Here is an 18,307-nt window from a genome sequence, read left to right on the forward strand (position 1 = left end):
TTTGGTGTTGTTTGCCAGGGCAGCGCCAGAGCCTGTGTGCTGGGTCTAGGTGGCTGCCCTGTAGCTGTCACTGTTTATCCACCAGGAAGAGGCTGCCTCCATTCAGCTCCGCTCACAAAAAGTCCCGGCTGCGTATAGTGCTAATCCGCCGCAGCGACAACTAGTGCGCGCTTTACGTTCTAGCTCGCAAAACCCTCTTTTCCTCCCGCTGAGAACAACCCTTACAGACACGTTTCGCTAAACTAACCCATGGGGTGAATTTTCGTCGCGGTTACATGAGTGTAGAGTAATGTTTGTTTTAATCCCCCTCCCCCTCAAAAGGGAAAAAGCGCAAGCCCTCTGCGGAAGAGTACATGTGCTGCGTTTTACGCACGCGACTGTAGAGAGGGGAGGTAGAAATGGCAGCCTGCTGTAGGAGAGGACACACCACTGCAGAATGGCTGTTATTTTTTGTTGTTGTTGTTGTTGTTGTTGTAAGCTACGATGTATGGTTTTAAATATAATAATCATACGTGTAACATTGATTTCTGCGGCGGATTGATACGACGCAAACCCTTTTACAGTCGCTGTATTTTTAGATACGGAGGTAAAACATGGCTCCCGTGTTTTGAGAAGGATTTACAACCGATGTGACCGTTTGAGCTCTAGGTTTTCATTAAACCACACTAACTGGCTGTGGTTAATTCTGGCTGTTCCGATGATGGCCTCGGTCGTTGTTATTATTATCCCGTCGTTATTGTGTAACTAGACGTGTAGCCAACACACCCACTCTCTGGAAAGCCGTTTAGTGGGCAAGTCGTCCATTTCTCTTCCAAATACTGTGAGGCAGTAAAATGGGGGAAGGGCTGGAGATGAAGGGGAATGCAGCTTAATGAATGAAACCTCGTGAGTTACAGGAATATAATGGCAATCAGACATTTAGACACCATCAGAGGGGATGATCAAGGAAATACATGACAGCATGCTTCCTGTAGGCTATGGTTCACCACAGGGCTGTCAATTCACAGAGGAAACCTACAAAGGTGTTATGTTTTACTACAAACCAATATGATATTATTTAAGGGATGGATTTTATTTAATTTAATAGGTATGTTTTATAGCAGATATGCAACAAATAGGTTCTGACTATAATTAGAGCTTGATTATATTTGTCCTATAACATCTGATAGTTGCTAATTGCAGTATAAGTGAAAGTAAAACTATCACATATTCAGTACTATATTTATATTCAACCTGTATTTCACATGTATATATATATATATATATATATATATATATATATATATATATATATATATATATATATATATACATATATATATATGTATACACAGGGTGGGGAAGCAAAATTTACAATATTTTGAGGCAGGGATTGAAAGACAGTGTATGACTGATTAGTTTATTGAAAGTCATGAGAATTTATTTGCCACAAGAAAATTGACATAATAGAAAATGTTTTTATTCTATGTGTCCTCCTTCTTTCTCAATAACTGCCTTCACACACTTCCTGAAACTTGCGCAAGTGTTCCTCAAATATTCGGGTGACAACTTCTCCCATTCTTCTTTAATAGTATCTTCCAGACTTTCTCGTAATAGTTTTGCTCATAGTCATTCTCTTCTTTACATTATAAACAGTCTTTATGGACACTCCAACTATTTTTGAAATCTCCTTTGGTGTGACGAGTGCATTCAGCAAATCACACACTCTGACGTTTGCTTTCCTGATTACTCATATGGGCAAAAGTTTGTGAAAAGGTATGGATAATAGTGTTAGGTATGATTATGACATCAATATATGTTTGGTTTCAAAACAATTGACGCAGTGCCTGCTGAGAAAAAACAACTAAATGTTCATTGTAAATTTTGCTTCCCCACCCTGTATATATTGACCCCAAGGCTTCTTTTACAATATATCCAAGCAACAAAAACAAAAAAAAAACAGTGGTGATGGAAAACAAAATAAAGGAAACTCAAGACTAAGCAATGGAATCACAAATACCGGCACTGTCTCTTATCAAAACAGACCAAACCTAAAATCCATCAGTTATCAAGCTAAAGCAAGAGTGTGTTTTAAGCTCCATTGTAAAGTCGAACTTTACTCGCTTTTTCTTTTCACTTTTGCATTCGCAGTGCAAGGATCTCAAACAAAAATATACTGTTACCCATAAAGTTGAAATAATTTTGTTTTCAGACACCGTCCTCTTTTTATTCCTATTTTTACACATCAGTAATCACCAATGATTACATACCAAGTCCCAGTTACACTATCAAGAATATCAAGAATACATCACACAGTCCCAATCGTTTCATAAGACGAGGTAAAACTATTTTATTCCAACATTCACATGCAGGTCTGGTTGCATACGTTAAAAAAAAATCCAATCTTAAATCCTGTTGGAATTTGTTGCCTGAGGTGTAATGTTCTCACATAGATAAAAACACAATTATGTTGTATTATTTATCTTATTCTTTTATTTTTTAAGTCCAAGTACAGAATATTAACTAATAGCCTCACACCAAATGTTCTCCTATGTAAACTTTCAATTATTCAGTTTATTTTTGTGGGTTAATATAGTATACACATCCAAGTTAATAAACAGTATAAATTATACACACATCACCAATATGATACTGTTGCACCTGTTTTTGTCAAACATGCACAGAGGCACCATATTTCGAGTGTGCTGCATGTTCTCTAAGTTTTATACAGATACTTTACCAAGATTTTGGCCAGTTATGGATCTTTTTTGTCACAGTGTTCATGCATCATTTTCCATCTATGCTGTAAATATTTCCATCTTCACCTCTGTGCTCAATAGTTCCACATTAAGTAATTTACCTTTACTCCTGTGGATCTAAATTGAGGTGAAATGACAGATTATATCAGTGATTCCCAACCTTTTTTGGCTCATGACCCCATTTTAACATCACAAATTTCTGGCGACCCCAGACATTCAAAACTGTGACTTTTTTTTTTTTTTTTCTACAATTAATTTATTTTTGATCATGTAATAGTTTGCTACACTATGTTGCAAATAAACATTAATTTTAGACAACTTTTAGTCTATATAATGTGCATTATTATGGATGGAGGCAGAAAAGCCAGGTGTAGATTACTGCATAAAGTGACAATTTTATTTTCCTTGGTCAGGATATGTACAGTCAGTCCAGCTTGGATTTTCAAGGCTGTAAATTAATACTGAACAAACAAGAACTCAAACTATGAATTATGAAAGAGCTGCAGCATCTTAAACTGACCACAATGAACATTTAACAGATAAACAGTACCACAGTGCTTCAGTTTCAGCTTCAGAGTTTGTCATGTCTTATATATTGTCATTGTGTCTCCCAACTCACCATATATTTTTTATTGTTATTATTATTATTATTATTATTATTATTATTATTATTATTATTATTATTATTATTATTATTATTATTATTTATCAATTACTGGAAATTTCAGGTGACCCCATCTGAATTCCAGGTGACCCCAAGGTTGAAAAACTCTGGATTATATAAATTTTTCAGTCTGTTATTGTCGTTAATCCAGTCCATAATAACCTGATTTGCAGTGATAATCAATCACACTTTGCCATTTACTGTAACAATAGCACATTTAGAGTCAAAGCTCAGATATGTATATGCCAGTCATTTAAACTACACTTTATGTAAACACTATATTATTATATGTTGTATTTTATGGAAGGTGATTGGTCAGGTTTGACTTTTTGACTTCTTTCCCCTTTAGTGTTGTTGTAATCGTGCTGGTGGACATGACCACAAGGAGGCAACCTCACCCTGTAGCAGTCAGCTCAACACAAGGCCACAGAGGAGTCAGAGGTTATGAGTCAGTACCAGAACACACAATGATCAGTTAAACATTTTCTCAGCCTGTAGCATTGATTATCAATAAGTAGCTCACTTGCCTGTTTGGTGATTATTGAGCAACAACATAGTGTTGGGCCTAAAAGTGCTGCTGGAACAAGCTTAAGTTTCCCTTGGCTTTGATTCCACAGGGACTATCTTTTAGAACACCATCCTTTGATCAGATACACCCTCATCTCAAGTACATGTTCAGCTGGTTTGAGATCTTGTGACTGTGAAGGCCATATGATTCACACCGTTTTCTTTCACTGAGCCGTGTTGCTCTGTGGATGGGGGCATTGTGATCCCGGAGGCCACTACATTCAGGTTTTTGCTTGAATTTGTCATCATCTGTATTTGACTAAACAGCCTGGCTGTTTACACTGAAAACATGGATTCGATGAGACCTTCAGTATAAATCTTTTATCTTTTTTAACCCATGAAGACAGAAACATCTACCGTCAACCAAAACCCTCTACAGATCTAAACTGTTTAATCCCTGTTGATCTACTAATTTTATCAGTTCGTGTAAATAATTGGTGTAAAATACAGTTTGTCATCTTTTCATGATCATCAGATATGACCCATTTGGACGTTCAGAGGCTCTGTAGTGAACGTGGAAACACCATCATCTTCTACAACATTGAATCACCAGTTCACCACTGGCTTCCTGTTAAATTCCGCATCATGTATAAAATCCTACTTCTCACCTTCAGTGCCATAAACCACCTCGCCCCTCAGTACCTCACTAACCTCCTCCACATAAACATTCCCACACACACTCTTAGTTCATCTTCATCTGTCCAACTCACCCTCCCACCTGACCCCACCATGGGGTCCGGAGCTTTCAGCCATTAAGCCCCCCCCCCCCAGCCTCTGGACTGCCTTCCCTGAATACATAAAAAAAAAAAAAATCAGACTCTGTTACCACCTTCAAATCCCAGTTTAAAACGTATTTATTCAGACAGGCTTACTCTATTCCATAATTTCACTATTATCTGCTGCCATTTGTACCTTTGTGTTTCATATGTGTGTAATTTTAATTGTGTTTTATTTGTTTTAGTGAGTGTCCTGAAAGGCACCTATAAATAAAATCTATTATTATTATTATTATTATTATTATTATTATTATTATTATTATTATTATTATTATTATTATTATTACAACCCATGGAGTTTGACAAATGATAGTGGATGGAGACATTTGGTTTGTGTTCAGTTAATGGTAAATTTAGCTGAAAAAGTCACTTTTTCTTCAGTTTTCTCTGTTTTTAATATAATAATCCTCAACTTGAATCTGAGCTTTAATGAACATCCACATGATTAGTGAATTAAATATAGGAAAATACCTGATTCTCACTGAAAAAACACAAAATACACAAGATATAATATTACAATAAATGCTGATAAATCACTTGAAGAGGGTTAAATATAGAGAAAAAAATCTTTTGGGAATTGCCATAAAAGTAACACTGGGTCCTAATGGGTTAAAATGTAGATTTGGTATATATATATATATATATATATATATATATATATATATATATATATATATATATATATATATATATATATATATATACATAAAATATTTATTTTTCTGTTGCATTGATCATTTCTTCCCTGCTACCTTTTATTTTACTTGAATCGAGTGAGTGTAACACCCAATAACATCCCGTTGGGATTAATAAAGTATTCTGATTCTGATGATTCTGATTTTAGCACTGTTTTGTCTTTATCATACAAAATAAATCTGCATCTAGTATTTATTTGTCCATACAAGTCAGACTTACTGAGAGGTTTACCACTTCATTTGAGATCAGCAGTCTTTCTCTCTCGCTACATATGTATCAAGAACTCAGACTAAATAATAACTAATTCATCTAAAAAGTCATTTTATGCGCCATCTGTGCGGTGAGTTGTAGCAGACTGTGCTGCTCTTGATGGATATGTCTGAGAAAGAAGCCTTTGTCAACATTATTTATATTTTAGTCATGATCTATGTGTAGTTAGAAGGCAGTAGCTTTTAGTAAGCAGCTTTAAATCATCAATTTTGAAAGAGATAAAGGTCGAGTCATACTAATAGAGGATTTAACAAATCATAATTATATGAATCCGGCACTGGAGCACTGTACTATGAGCCTCACATTCCTATTGCTCTAACATATTAAAATTGGATCTAGATAAGTGACAGCGGAGTTCATGATTTTACCTTTCATGTTAAAATAAAGGAGGCGATCCAAGTAATCGGTGCATGACTGTGAGTGACAGCTCATCACCGTATGGTTTCATCTATTCCACCACTCTAGCAATTGCTGACCTTTCACTTCCTGACACAGCAGTTGTATTTAACACTGCCACGTGCCCCTGGCGACCTCACACATGAACACAAAGATACCCACAGACACAGGGCAGAGGCTTTGTGTCGGTTTAGAAAGTAACCCTAAACATGAACACATTGAAAAGGAGCTTTCAAAACACATACATGCAGCCTGACAGAGCGCTGCATAGACTACCTGAGTGTTCTATACTATGGGCCGCAACAAAAAGAAGAATAAGGCGTTTACATAGATGGCAAAATACATTCTTCTGCGCACAGTGGTTTTATTCACCAGCAAGTAAAGAGACACAAAAACAACAAAACTCTCCCATGTGACATCAACTTTTTCTTTTATTTCAAAATATTCTCCCAACAGGATGAAACTCAGAGAAGCCCAGAGGGTCCAAAGCCAAAAGAGCCATCTAGAACAGAAGCACCACTCATTATTGCTATGTCACTCTGCTGCAGGACAAGGCGTTTGGAGGGGAACAGGGTTTGGGATGGGGGGGAGGGAGAGGGAGGGAAACAAAGTGAACAAAGTCAAACACAGAGACCCACAAACACATTCACTCCAGCACACACATACAAAAGGAGCTATGCGAAACACAGTGGCAGAGATCCTAAAAACTAAGTATGGTTTTTGAAAAAGCTGCAGATGTTCTCCACGGAGATGACTCTGAGCCTGTTTCTGATTCAGACTGCTGACGCTGACAGTATCAGAGCTGAAAGCACCCGAAAATCCTTACCTATAACAGGTAAGGAAAAGTGAAATCCCCTCATTTTGGTGCCGAATAATGGTGACGATCTTCAAAAGAGAAGGATAACTACAAATACAGGCGGAGCTGGTTTAAAGATCATAACAGTCGTATTTACAGCCCCCCCCCCTTCCCCCTTCCATATTTCAGGTAGGATGAAGAACATCTGCAGCTATCCTGTAAAAACATACCACTTCATTCTGTCTGTCTTCTTCTGAGAGGCAATAGCAACACAGAATACAGGAGGGAGGAGAATCAAGCAAATAATAAAACGAAAGTCGTGGAAATAAAAGGAGTGAACATGGCATGGAGCTGCTGGTTGTCCGTCTGTACTATCACAAGTCTAAAAAAAATTTCAGCATGGTACAAAAATCGTCAGTAAAAAAAGATGCTTTGCTGCCATGGAGTCAAAGGGGACGAGTCGGGGGGGGACGCGTCTGCATCTTTACGCCTTCTCCTCAGCCGCCTCCTCTGCTGCTTCAGTTTCCTAAACAGGGAAAAGAACGGAGAGAGTTACATACAAATACCAGTCGAGTCCGTCAGGTTGAGTCAACACGGCAACGCAAAAAAACAACACACAGTTTAGCTTTGCTTGTTTTTGTCTGCCGAGGTTTGGCAGGCAACAAATAAAAGATGCTCCCATTTACTGAATAAATCAAATAAATATCACTGTCTTTGGATTTGACTTGATGTGTCTACTTCTCTACGGTTCATGTTCTAAATCAGGGGTGTCAAACGTGCGGCTCAAGGGCTAAAACCGGCCCCCCAGAGGGTCCACTCCGGCCCGTGGGATGAATTAGTAAAATGCCAAAATTACACTTGAGATATTAACAGTCAAGGATGTCAAACTCATATTTATTTTAGGGGCCACATACAGACTGATATGATCTCAAGTGGTTCGTACAAGTCAAATACTATCGTTATAGCTTTTAAATAATGACAATTTTTTCTCTTTTTATGTTTTAGTGTGGAAAAAAAGTAAAATTACATGATGAAAATATGTATATTTAGAAATTATCCTTTCACAAACTACCTGGAATTTCTTATGAAAAATCAGTGTAATTTTAACAATATTATGCATGTTATTAAATGTTTTGTGTAATTGTGTAAGTTCTAATACACATGTGTAAATGAGGAGCTGATATTGCTAAAACTGGACACAATGAAAAAAATGTTGAGTTATTATTCATAGGTTTGTTATGCTATTATATTACTGCTCCGGCCCCCTTTAGATCAAACTGGTCTGAATGTGGCTCCTGAACTAAAATGACTCTGACACCCCTGTTCTAGATGTTTTTTTGTTGACCTATTAAAGAAATGAAATATAGCTAAAACACTCCAAATGTCTCTGTGACCTCATGTTAACAGCATTTTTAATGTGTACTTTACCTGTTTATGGTTAAATCTGTGAACTACAGCTTAGGCAGGAACTAGAATAATGGTGGGACAAAATATCCGTACAGGAATATACATCATATCATACTGGTTCCACATAAATACTTATTAAAACATGCAGGCGCTCTAAATGGATTCTCCTGTCAATTTGACTTACCAGAGCCATTACTTCTTGTTATGTTGGCACTTGTGGCCATGGAAGTTGTAGTCAGAGTGTGTGTATGACTGTGAGTGTGTAGGTTAAAGAGGCACTGAGTTAAGACTCCATGCATTTTTTTTTTTTTTGTAAATAAATAATCTCATCTCACTTGTCAAATTTTAGTGAAACTGACAACACAAGGCAGTGAATTAATACATAATTCCTGCTTTTTGCCGTTTTATTCGATCTTCTACCGTTCCACAGATAATGGGCTCTGAATGTATTAAATATCACAGTGTATCACGACACAATGTGGGGATTATTTTGGTACATGTGCTGCTTGGTGATTCCCCATCCAAAATAACGATCTGTATAGATGCAACAAAGTGATTATTACACATTACTTGGAAAAATCTACAAATGCTAGATGTTGTTCACGAGGATCAAGAGATGTAATATGACTGATCTGTGCTCACTCTACAAAGCCGTTATTCATAGAACACCCTTTAGCTGCGTGTAAAAGCCTCTAAGTGAATATTTTTCAGTCTAAAGTGTTGCATTGCGGCTTATTTGCATTCTTTAAGGAAATAAATACTGACTTCAGATACTCCTACTACCATTAAAAGCTACAAACGTAAACTGACGTTCCTGGATGTGCAGGAATCAACACCAGCTCAACCAGTGGATCAAATCCAGCTGGTGTGATCTCACTCGGCATCTCCTGCCTGTTTCCCCTGTCTGTCCACTGGAGGAGCCGGCTGCCAGTGAACGTGCTGAACCAATCGCCTTTCAGCGCTCTGAGAAGCACCGATGCTTCCTGCTGATGTGTAAAAACTTGTCCTTGGCCCACTTCACTGCACACAGCCAGGAAAACGCCACACATCCTCACTTCTTCACTCTCCTGCAAGACTTTGTTTCTCTCTCTTTTCTCTCTATCGAGGCACACAACACTGCAAACCACACAGAGTGATGTTCTTAACGACAACGGCTATAAAAGGAATGAGTTAGTGTCCAAACACACACACACACACACACACACACACACACACTACAGATGGATTAGAGGCACCCGGTCGTACCCTTAACTCTGACTGTCTCGCTCTGTCCTCTCACTGACATCAAGGAGGGAGCTGTGCTTCTGATGGAGGACACACTGACAGACGGACGAGACACATAGATCTGTGTGTGTGCGCGTGTGTGTGCGTCAGTGTGGGAAAACATATGTGTGTATCGGTGACAGGAGACAGATGTGGTTATTTGTACACAAACGGACAAAATGAGGAAACAAAAATCATTATTTTCTTGTCAGCGGCTAAGTGAATACACATTTTCTATTTTCATCGATTTGGTATTTCTCAAAAGATTCTCCTCGTACCTCATTGGTCTTTGTCTCTCCGTTCTGGGCGGGGCCATCGTCCTTCTTTCCCTTAGCTCCGCCTTTCTTTGCCTTAGCGCCCTTTTCGTCTGCCACCTTCTGCATGATAGAGATGAGTAAAAATCATTTCCACTCACATGTTTTGGAAGAAAATCTAAGCATACAGAGACAACGTTTTCAATATGGCGTCTGTTTTAAAGGTTCGATCGATCCAAAATATTAGGATTTTTAAGAAAATGGCATATTGCATTATTTACAAAAACATCCTCTGACAGCTGATATAAGACCATAACTGAAAGTGAGGAGAAAAATGATGATCATCCATAGCATCTGAAATAGAATAAGTACATAAATCTTATTCACTGAGAAAGCTTTATTTATACTGCTTACCAATACTTTCTTATTCACTGCAAAAACCAATAAATCCCTGTTTAAGATAAGGTGTAGGTGTATCATCAAAGTAAAAACTTGGCTTCAAGAGCTACTCGTGACTAATATTAGACTTCTCCACTGGCTCTACAGACTGTGAGGGAAAACAATAGCCTTTGAATATGGTTACTTTGATGTTGAGTTCCACATCTATTGATTAGTTACTTTATGTTTGCTTGACATTCACTGACTCAGATGGATTTATTTTGTATCTATTACTTTGTCATTCTGTTTCTTATTTCTGCAATATCAGCCACTTAGTCATCTATCTGTGAGCTCTATGTGAGCATAGCCTCTGGTCACGTATATTTACTTGTTGTAGGGTCTATCTGTCTACCTCACACCGCTGCAAATTTATGAGGATATAAATACACAGTTGAGGGCTTAGCGGTTTGTGTGTGTCTTTGTGTATTACCTTGACGATGGCCTTCTTAGGCTTGGCCTCAGGCTTGGGTGGAGCAGGCTTCTAAAAAAATAGACAAACCAGTCAAGGATTGACTGAGCTTTTAGTTCATAGTATTTGGATTAATATTAGTTTAAGTTCCACCTTGTCTCCATTGAAGCACTGTTTACATGCTGTTGCCTCAGCTACAGGTGCTTAAAAGTGTGCAGGAGTGCAGAACACACTGAGACTGTATTGAATAACACTGTAAATATTACTAATACTTAAGTATTCATACTGCTCTGCCAAAGCAATGGGATCTGATAATGTCCTTGTTGCATAGTTTTAAATATCTGCCTCTATTTAAAGTGCACTGACCTCAGACCACCGCACAATGACTATATCAGATGAGAGTTCAACTTCTATCCACAAAGTCTGAGTAACTTTGCTATGGAGCATTTGCAGCTTGCAGAGCATGGAACACTTTAACCTGAAGCCAACAGCTAACACTGCATGGAACACCTTCTCAAAAAAGGTAAACTACTGGTGTTATGCACTTGAGATAAAAGAAAGGAATTTATAACTCTAGGTATAAAGAGGCCTGTATGTACCCTGAAAGAATGCATGAGAGATAAACTATTAATGATGTTTTTCTATTTGTAAAATGATTTTACAGCTGAAGACATGCAACTAGAAGGAATTAAATTGGAAAAACATGCAAAAAAACATAAGACTTCCCACTATGACAACTTAAAGTGCACATGCAAATATACAGGAACATGCAAAGACTCCATGGGTTGAACATGCAAAGTAAACATAAATAGAAACACATGGCCTGTATGGCAGAGCTGCATGATCACACAGAAATGATAACCAGGAGATCCATTTATGATCCATTAGTTATCCTTTAAGGTGAGGAAAGCTATTCTTAATGCTTTCCATTAATATGTTTGAGTATTGTTTTTCTCACTAACTTGGACCAATCACATTCAATTAAAAATTCTACATGTAATTTTTTTTTTTTATCATGCAGCCCTACATGTCAACAAAGTGTTGCAACAGACCAGACTGAGACTGGACAAAGACAACAGAGAAAAGACAACATGCATACCAAGCCAGGTCCAAGCCTCAGGAAGTGTGTTTATGGATTTTGCAAATGCACAGCGCCTCAATCAAATCCATAAACCTGGCAAGGACTTTACCCTGAGCCTTGGTAATATGACACTTATTATCCCATAAGACTGCCACGGAGCCTTTGGGCCAGGGGTGAGGAGAGCGACAGAGGTGAAGACAGGGGAGGGGAGAACCAAACACTTACCGCTAACAATCTCTCTGACCTTCTGGTGGGCTACGGGAGCAAAGGATGATCAACAAGAGAGAGAGAGAGAGAAAGTGACAGAGAGAGAGAAAGACATATGAGTTGTACCTTTGCCGGCTGCTGACCTGCTTGGCGACTGGCACAAGCGTCCTAATCATTAACCTGTCATGTGTCTGTTATCTCAATCCAACACTCACACTTACACACTTTCATTACATTACAGAAAACACAGCACCCGAACGCACGTCTCCGCACCCACACACAGCACACACAAACACACCCAGAACATTTACCTCTTGTTTTGTGACTTTGGAGGCCTCCTTGCCCTCGGGACCCTCTGGAGACTGTGGGGGATGAAGAGAACGTTAACAGAGTGAGTGTGGGCACATGTGAACAATGTAACCCACCCACAAAACACACATACACTAATTGTGTTTAGGGGGTGTTACGTTGACTTACATGAATTTACTCCCAAACAATGACCTTAAAACAACTCTTGACCCTCACATTTAATGATGTATGTTATGGGGATCTGCATCTGGAGTCTATAAGTAAGTCCCTATAAACAGATTCACATCCCAATTAAATAATAAATACACAATCTTCAAATGTATTTTCAGTTGTTGTCATTAAGGAACATCGCAAAATTTATTTATTATATTCTCAGGGTCTTGCTTGTATCACTTCTGTTAGAGATAGATTGATAAATTACAGACTCTGTACCAACAGAACATGTTCAAACTTGGCTCTGATGGACAATAAAAGACCTCCCAATTGAAATGGGCTCTATGTACAGCTCCACTACTGTCTAAACTTCAGGTGGCTCCTTTATTTCCTGTCTTTCATTATTGGACACATTGATTAATCCAGGTGTTCCTGACCACAGTCATCACAACAAGAAGTAGCAGGCACACCTGGATTAATCAATGTGTCCAATAATGAAAGACAGGACCTGAAGTTCAGGAAAAAGTGGAGCTGTGCATGGAGCCCAATACTGATTTAGAGGGAAAATAAGAACTAAAAGTTAGATTTTCATTACAATTAGCTTGATGTTAACTTCCAGACCCTGTGAGTTTAATGATCACCAGTCTACATTCATTTATTCATTTCGTTACTTTGACTGAGTTGTGATTAGTTGGTGATACCATTTGATAAGTCTGATATTAGTTTGTTCTTTCGTCCAAACTATTATTGTTATGTAAGTTTTAGAAAATCCATAGCTGGTCAACTTTTTTTCATGGATTAATAATAGAAGCAAATGTAATTAAAAATTATAAAATAATAAAAATAACAAGACTGTATACTTCTGAAAATGGAGTAAAGGTCATAAATTTACCCCCAAAAATATATATTTGGTGATTTTAGCACAATAACATTCACAAGTGTTCTATAACTAAAGATAGACCAATTAATTGATTTAGATAATTAGTTAATCAGCATCTATTTGACATTTTCAACAGATTTTAACTTCAGTAGCTTCTAAGCTTCTCAACTGGAATAAAATCATATATATTTTACATTACATTTATGTTTAATGTTCATTTCCTGATTCACTGCCTGATCACATTAAATTTGAGGTTTAGTGTTATATATTATTTATGTGTTTACTATTTAAACACAGATATTCAATTCAACAGTTGTCCAGCTTCAAATAAAGTCAAAGGGGTATCTGTGATATTGGCTGATTAATGAACTAATGATTTTTTTTCCTGCCCCCAAACAGAAAAATCTGGATTTTTCTTAATATTATGAACAGATTTTAACTGACAGTTGTCTTGTTTTAAGAACTAAAAACAAAACATGACTGAAAATCTGTGTAAACTAAAGCTATATGCCATATGTAACCAGAAAAATATGATAAAATGTAATATACAAAAAGCAAACAGGTTGAATTTTGTCTTTTTGCTGAGCAACAGAAGTCTAAAAATGCTGATTTTGTGATTTTAAGAGAGCAAAACCTCAGTTAATCAAACTGATTCCACATATTGGCCAGCCCTAGTTCCAAACTATTATTATTATACTGTAAATTCAGTACTAGTCATAATAAAATCATAAACATATCTAAATTGGAGAAGCAGCTGAAAACATACAAGCATGCCCTTTCCTAAACTTTCAGTTAAATACACAGTGATTTACCACAAAAAGTTATAATTACAGTTGATCAAATGAAATGATGCTTGTATTTTACATACTATTTATGTTATTAAATGTTGTATTATATGTTACCTTGTATAATTTGCTGATAACATTACAACTAGAATATAGTCACATATATTTTATATATTTTCTAACTATTGGTGTGAAACAGCTTCGAGCTCCATCTATGTTTAATATCCTTCATCCAAGGCTGGTGATGCTGCTGCTGCTGCAGACTCCCTGATGATTTCCATTTTAATGGAAGCATCTTGCTTACATGCCAAAGAAATGAGCTCCCCAAAGAATAAAAGAACATAAACAGGGGCTCATTTATGCAGATGTGATTACTACATAACAGGACAACAGCCTGCGTTCACATTCAGTCACAGTGAGAACGTGCTTCAGTGAGGCTGCAGGTAGGTAGGTAGGTAGGTAGGTAGGTAAGGAGAGACAGTCCACCCCCTCCATGAAGAAGAAGAAGAGAGAAAAAAAAATGTTGGTTTAGCCTGCAGGTTGGCAATCGCATCATTTGCATGTGGGCGACCTCCGCCCCTAGAGGCCCCCCATTCTCTGTCCTCAAAGGCGAATGTGCGCAGACAATACAATGGCAGTTTTTAGATGCTAGAAAAGCCAGTTTCCATTTATGCCATGATTCAATGCACTAGGGCTCGTCGTGCGTTGTTGTTTAGAGAGTGTCACGGCCTCTTTTTAACACAACAGCAATTGTCCCTGATCCCCCCTTTCTTTATTCCCTTCTCTCCATGTGGATATGGCTTGGTGCCCACTATTCACCACCACTGGAGACTCCAAATTATACAGGGAGGTGCGGATGTTTTTTTTTTTTTTTTTTTTGCTGTTTGGTTACATATTATTAAAGATCGATAAACACATTTTGTTTATCTGACACGCGCACAGATGAATTATCATAACGCACGTCTCCTACAGGATTTACGCATCCATCCATCTATCCATGCATCATCCATCCATCCATCCATGCATCCATGCATCCATCCGGCGGCTCTGTCTGACATTCCCCAGTGCGCACAGTGGACAGGGAAGTGACAAATAAAACGACCACGGGAACGGCCATTAAAATCAACACGGGAAGATTTCTAGTGTAGGAGGAAAAAAAAAAACAAAAAACAAAAAAAAACAGCAAAAGGTTGTTGGTGAAATGTCTCCCACGCTATAGCAGAGACGTGTCAAATACACCTGGAAAAGCGGCAAAAGGAAAAGACGCGTCCTAAAAAACTTTGGCATCACCTCACCTGCCTCGCGACGTCGCCACAAAATCGCGCACCCGCTATTTTCAGCCTTAAAATGCACGAGCACAAAACTACAGTTGAAGTGATCCGGATGGCATAAAAACGACACTCACCTTTCTCTTCGGCATTTTGCGAGTGAAATATTCTCCCCCAAGCTGTCGGGAAAAAAAATTAAGGTCAAACCCGAAGGTCCAAGAGAGGTGAATTTGAACTACCTCGAAATACAGGATCAATATCTAAGCACCTTCGATAATATGTTGATTATATGCACTCCCCAAAACTCTATACCTCGCGCAGCTATTGGATACAAGCCTCAAAATCCTCTCGAGTGCTGACTCCCCATTGGTCCGTTCCGTCTCCATGTAAATACCGAGCCCGCTCTTATTGGTCAGCGTTTCCTCGAGCCCCGGTTGTGATTGGTCGCGCTCTCATTGTACGCAGATCCCCAAAGGCAGAGACGGCCGCGAGGGAAAGTGGAGACGAGCCAATGAAAGAAAGGCCGACTCTCGGTGGATCTGGGTAATGTAGGATGTGGGAGAGAATGCTGTAAATAAAACACAAAGGACACAGCGAGAGGGAGAGAGAAAAAAAAAGGGTACAATGGCACAATGTCGGCCATAGAGGAGCTCCAGAAAAGCTGGCGGGCATTGTGTCTTGTAAGGTTTCCCATGCTATAAAGAACTAGAGTAATCATACACCGTGGATTGGACACAGCAAATAGGCTGTCAGCAGCACAGGTAGCAGCCCCTGCAGGATCTGAGCCAGCCTCAGCCACAACAATACAATGAACAAGGTCCATTTGGAAAGAAATTCCACATATTAATATCTTTTTTGGGGCCATGAAAGCCACACTCTCTGAATAATGGCTCATTCATTCATTTATTCATTCATTCATTCATTCATTCATTCATGGCCTATAAACCCACAGTTTTTGTCAGAATGTAAAAGATCATGTCAAACAGGTGTTGAGAGGTTAGATCAAAATGAAAACAGCTAGATTTTATGTGCAGAGGAGTTTGTATTTTTGTACTTTATGTACTGTATTGCTGCTTTATGACTGTGTATCTATGATCTCTTTCTTAGAGTATGTAAATATTAGTATGTATATATATGTGTGTGTGTGTGTGTGTGTGTGTGTGTGTGTATATATATATACACACACATATATACATATATATACATACACACACACACACACACACACACACACACACACACACACACACACACATATATATATATATATATATATATATATATATATATATATATATATATATATATATATATATATATACATATAGTGTATGGGCTTCAAGATTTAGTATAAATAATGTTCACACTTTGAGTGTTTACACATATTTTCCTGTATTTATTATTGTTTCAGTGAGTTCTATATCATACCATTTATTTTTATACTCTTTATATCTTTACACGTATCCTTACATTTAATATTAGTTTATATAAAGCCTATATAGTGTATGGACTTCAAGATTTAGTATAAATAATGTTCATACTTTGAGCGTTTACACATTTTTTTTCCTGTATATATTATTGTTTCAGTGAGTTCTATATCATTGCATTTATTTTTTATATTCTTTATATCTTTACACGTATCCTTAAATTTAATATTAGTATATATAGCCTATATAGTGTATGGGCTTCAAGATCTAGTGTAAATAATGCTCATACTTTGAGCGTTTACCCATTTTTTTTCCTGTATTTGTTATTGTTTCAGTGAGTTCTATATCATTGCATTTATTTTTTATATTCTTTATATCTTTACACGTATCCTTAAATGTAATATTAGTATATATAACTTATATAGTCTATGGGATTCAGCAAGGTGTAAGATTTACTATAAATAATGTTCTTACTGTAAGCATTTACATATATTTTCCTGTATTTATTATTGTTTCAGTGAGTTCCATGTCATAGCATTTATTTTTATACTCTATATCTTTACATGTATCCTTAAATTTAATATTAGTATATATAGCCTATATAGTGTATGGGATTCAGCAAAGTGTACGATTTAGTATAAAAAATAATGTTCATACTTTGAGTGTTTACACATATTTTCCTGTATTTATTATTGTTTCAGTGAGTTCTATGTCATAGCACTTATTTTTATACTCTTTAATCTTTACACGTATCCTTAAATTTAATTTTAGTATATATAACCTATATAGTGTATGGGATTCAGCAAGGTGTAAGACTGACAATAAATAATGTTCTTACTGTAAGCGTTTACACATATTTTCCTGTATTTATTATTGTTTCAGTGAGTTCTATATCATTTATTTTTATACTCTTTATAGCTTTACATGTATCCTTAAATGTAATATTACTATCCCTTATGTTGCTGTGACCCTTGATCACATGACCTTATTGTGTCTTATCTTGCTTTTATCTTATTTTGCACTTATATATGTTACTTGCGCTTTATCACATTATACAATGCCACTTTACTAGATACTAATGAAGGATTAACTTATCTTATCTTTTTGCATTTTATTACATTATTAACCCATAAAGACCCAAACATCCATGGTCGACCAAAACCATCTACTGATCTAAACTGTTGATCCATTAATCATATCAATACATGTAAATAATTGGCGTAAAATGTAGTTTGTTGTCTTTTCATGGTCATCAGCTATGACCCATTTGGACGTTCAGAGGCTCTGTAGTGAATGTGGAAACACCATCATCTTCTACAACATTGATTCACCAGTAAAACCCATGGAGTTAGATCAATGATAGTGGACAGACACACAGAGTTTAAGTTCAGGTAATGAAATATTTTACAAAAAAAAAGTCATTATTTCTTCATTATTTTCTTTTTTGTTACAATAACCTTTGAATTTACTGTGAGGTTTTATGAATATCTACATGATTAGTCAATTAAACATAAGAAAATAGA

The 18,307-nt window shown here is 37.1% G+C and overlaps 1 protein-coding gene across 5 annotated transcripts; it reads right to left on the reverse strand.

Annotated features, from left to right (window-relative positions):
• Positions 1-6,515: 6,515 nt before the first annotated feature.
• Positions 6,516-15,681, reverse strand: hmgn3 (high mobility group nucleosomal binding domain 3). 5 transcript variants are annotated; one of them, XM_030129287.1, is made up of 6 exons: positions 15,495-15,681; positions 12,274-12,324; positions 11,981-12,010; positions 10,696-10,743; positions 9,852-9,947; positions 6,516-7,429 (listed from the first exon to the last, which is right to left on the reverse strand). In XM_030129287.1, exons 1-6 carry the CDS (start codon positions 15,507-15,509, stop codon positions 7,388-7,390), a joined length of 282 nt encoding a protein of 93 aa, XP_029985147.1. In that variant the 5' UTR covers positions 15,510-15,681; the 3' UTR covers positions 6,516-7,387. The 5 variants fall into 5 exon arrangements, with proteins under 5 accessions (XP_029985147.1, XP_029985146.1, XP_029985145.1 ...); XM_030129286.1 differs by having other exon boundaries at positions 9,852-9,950; positions 15,495-15,679; XM_030129285.1 differs by having other exon boundaries at positions 10,696-10,746; positions 15,495-15,679.
• Between the last annotated feature and the right edge of the window lie 2,626 nt (positions 15,682-18,307).

This window comes from Sphaeramia orbicularis, chromosome 24, assembly GCF_902148855.1.
Source record: "Sphaeramia orbicularis chromosome 24, fSphaOr1.1, whole genome shotgun sequence".
Classification (NCBI taxonomy): Eukaryota; Metazoa; Chordata; class Actinopteri; order Kurtiformes; family Apogonidae; genus Sphaeramia; species Sphaeramia orbicularis.

Coding starts and splice junctions, on each gene's coding strand:
- hmgn3 (XM_030129288.1), bottom strand. Junction 12,011..12,273: donor CCAAAGTCACAAAACAAGAG/GTAAATGTTCTG, acceptor TTGCTCCCGTAG/CCCACCAGAAGGTCAGAGAG. Junction 9,656..9,851: donor GAGAGACAAAGACCAATGAG/GTACGAGGAGAA, acceptor GCACACACACAG/ATCTATGTGTCTCGTCCGTC.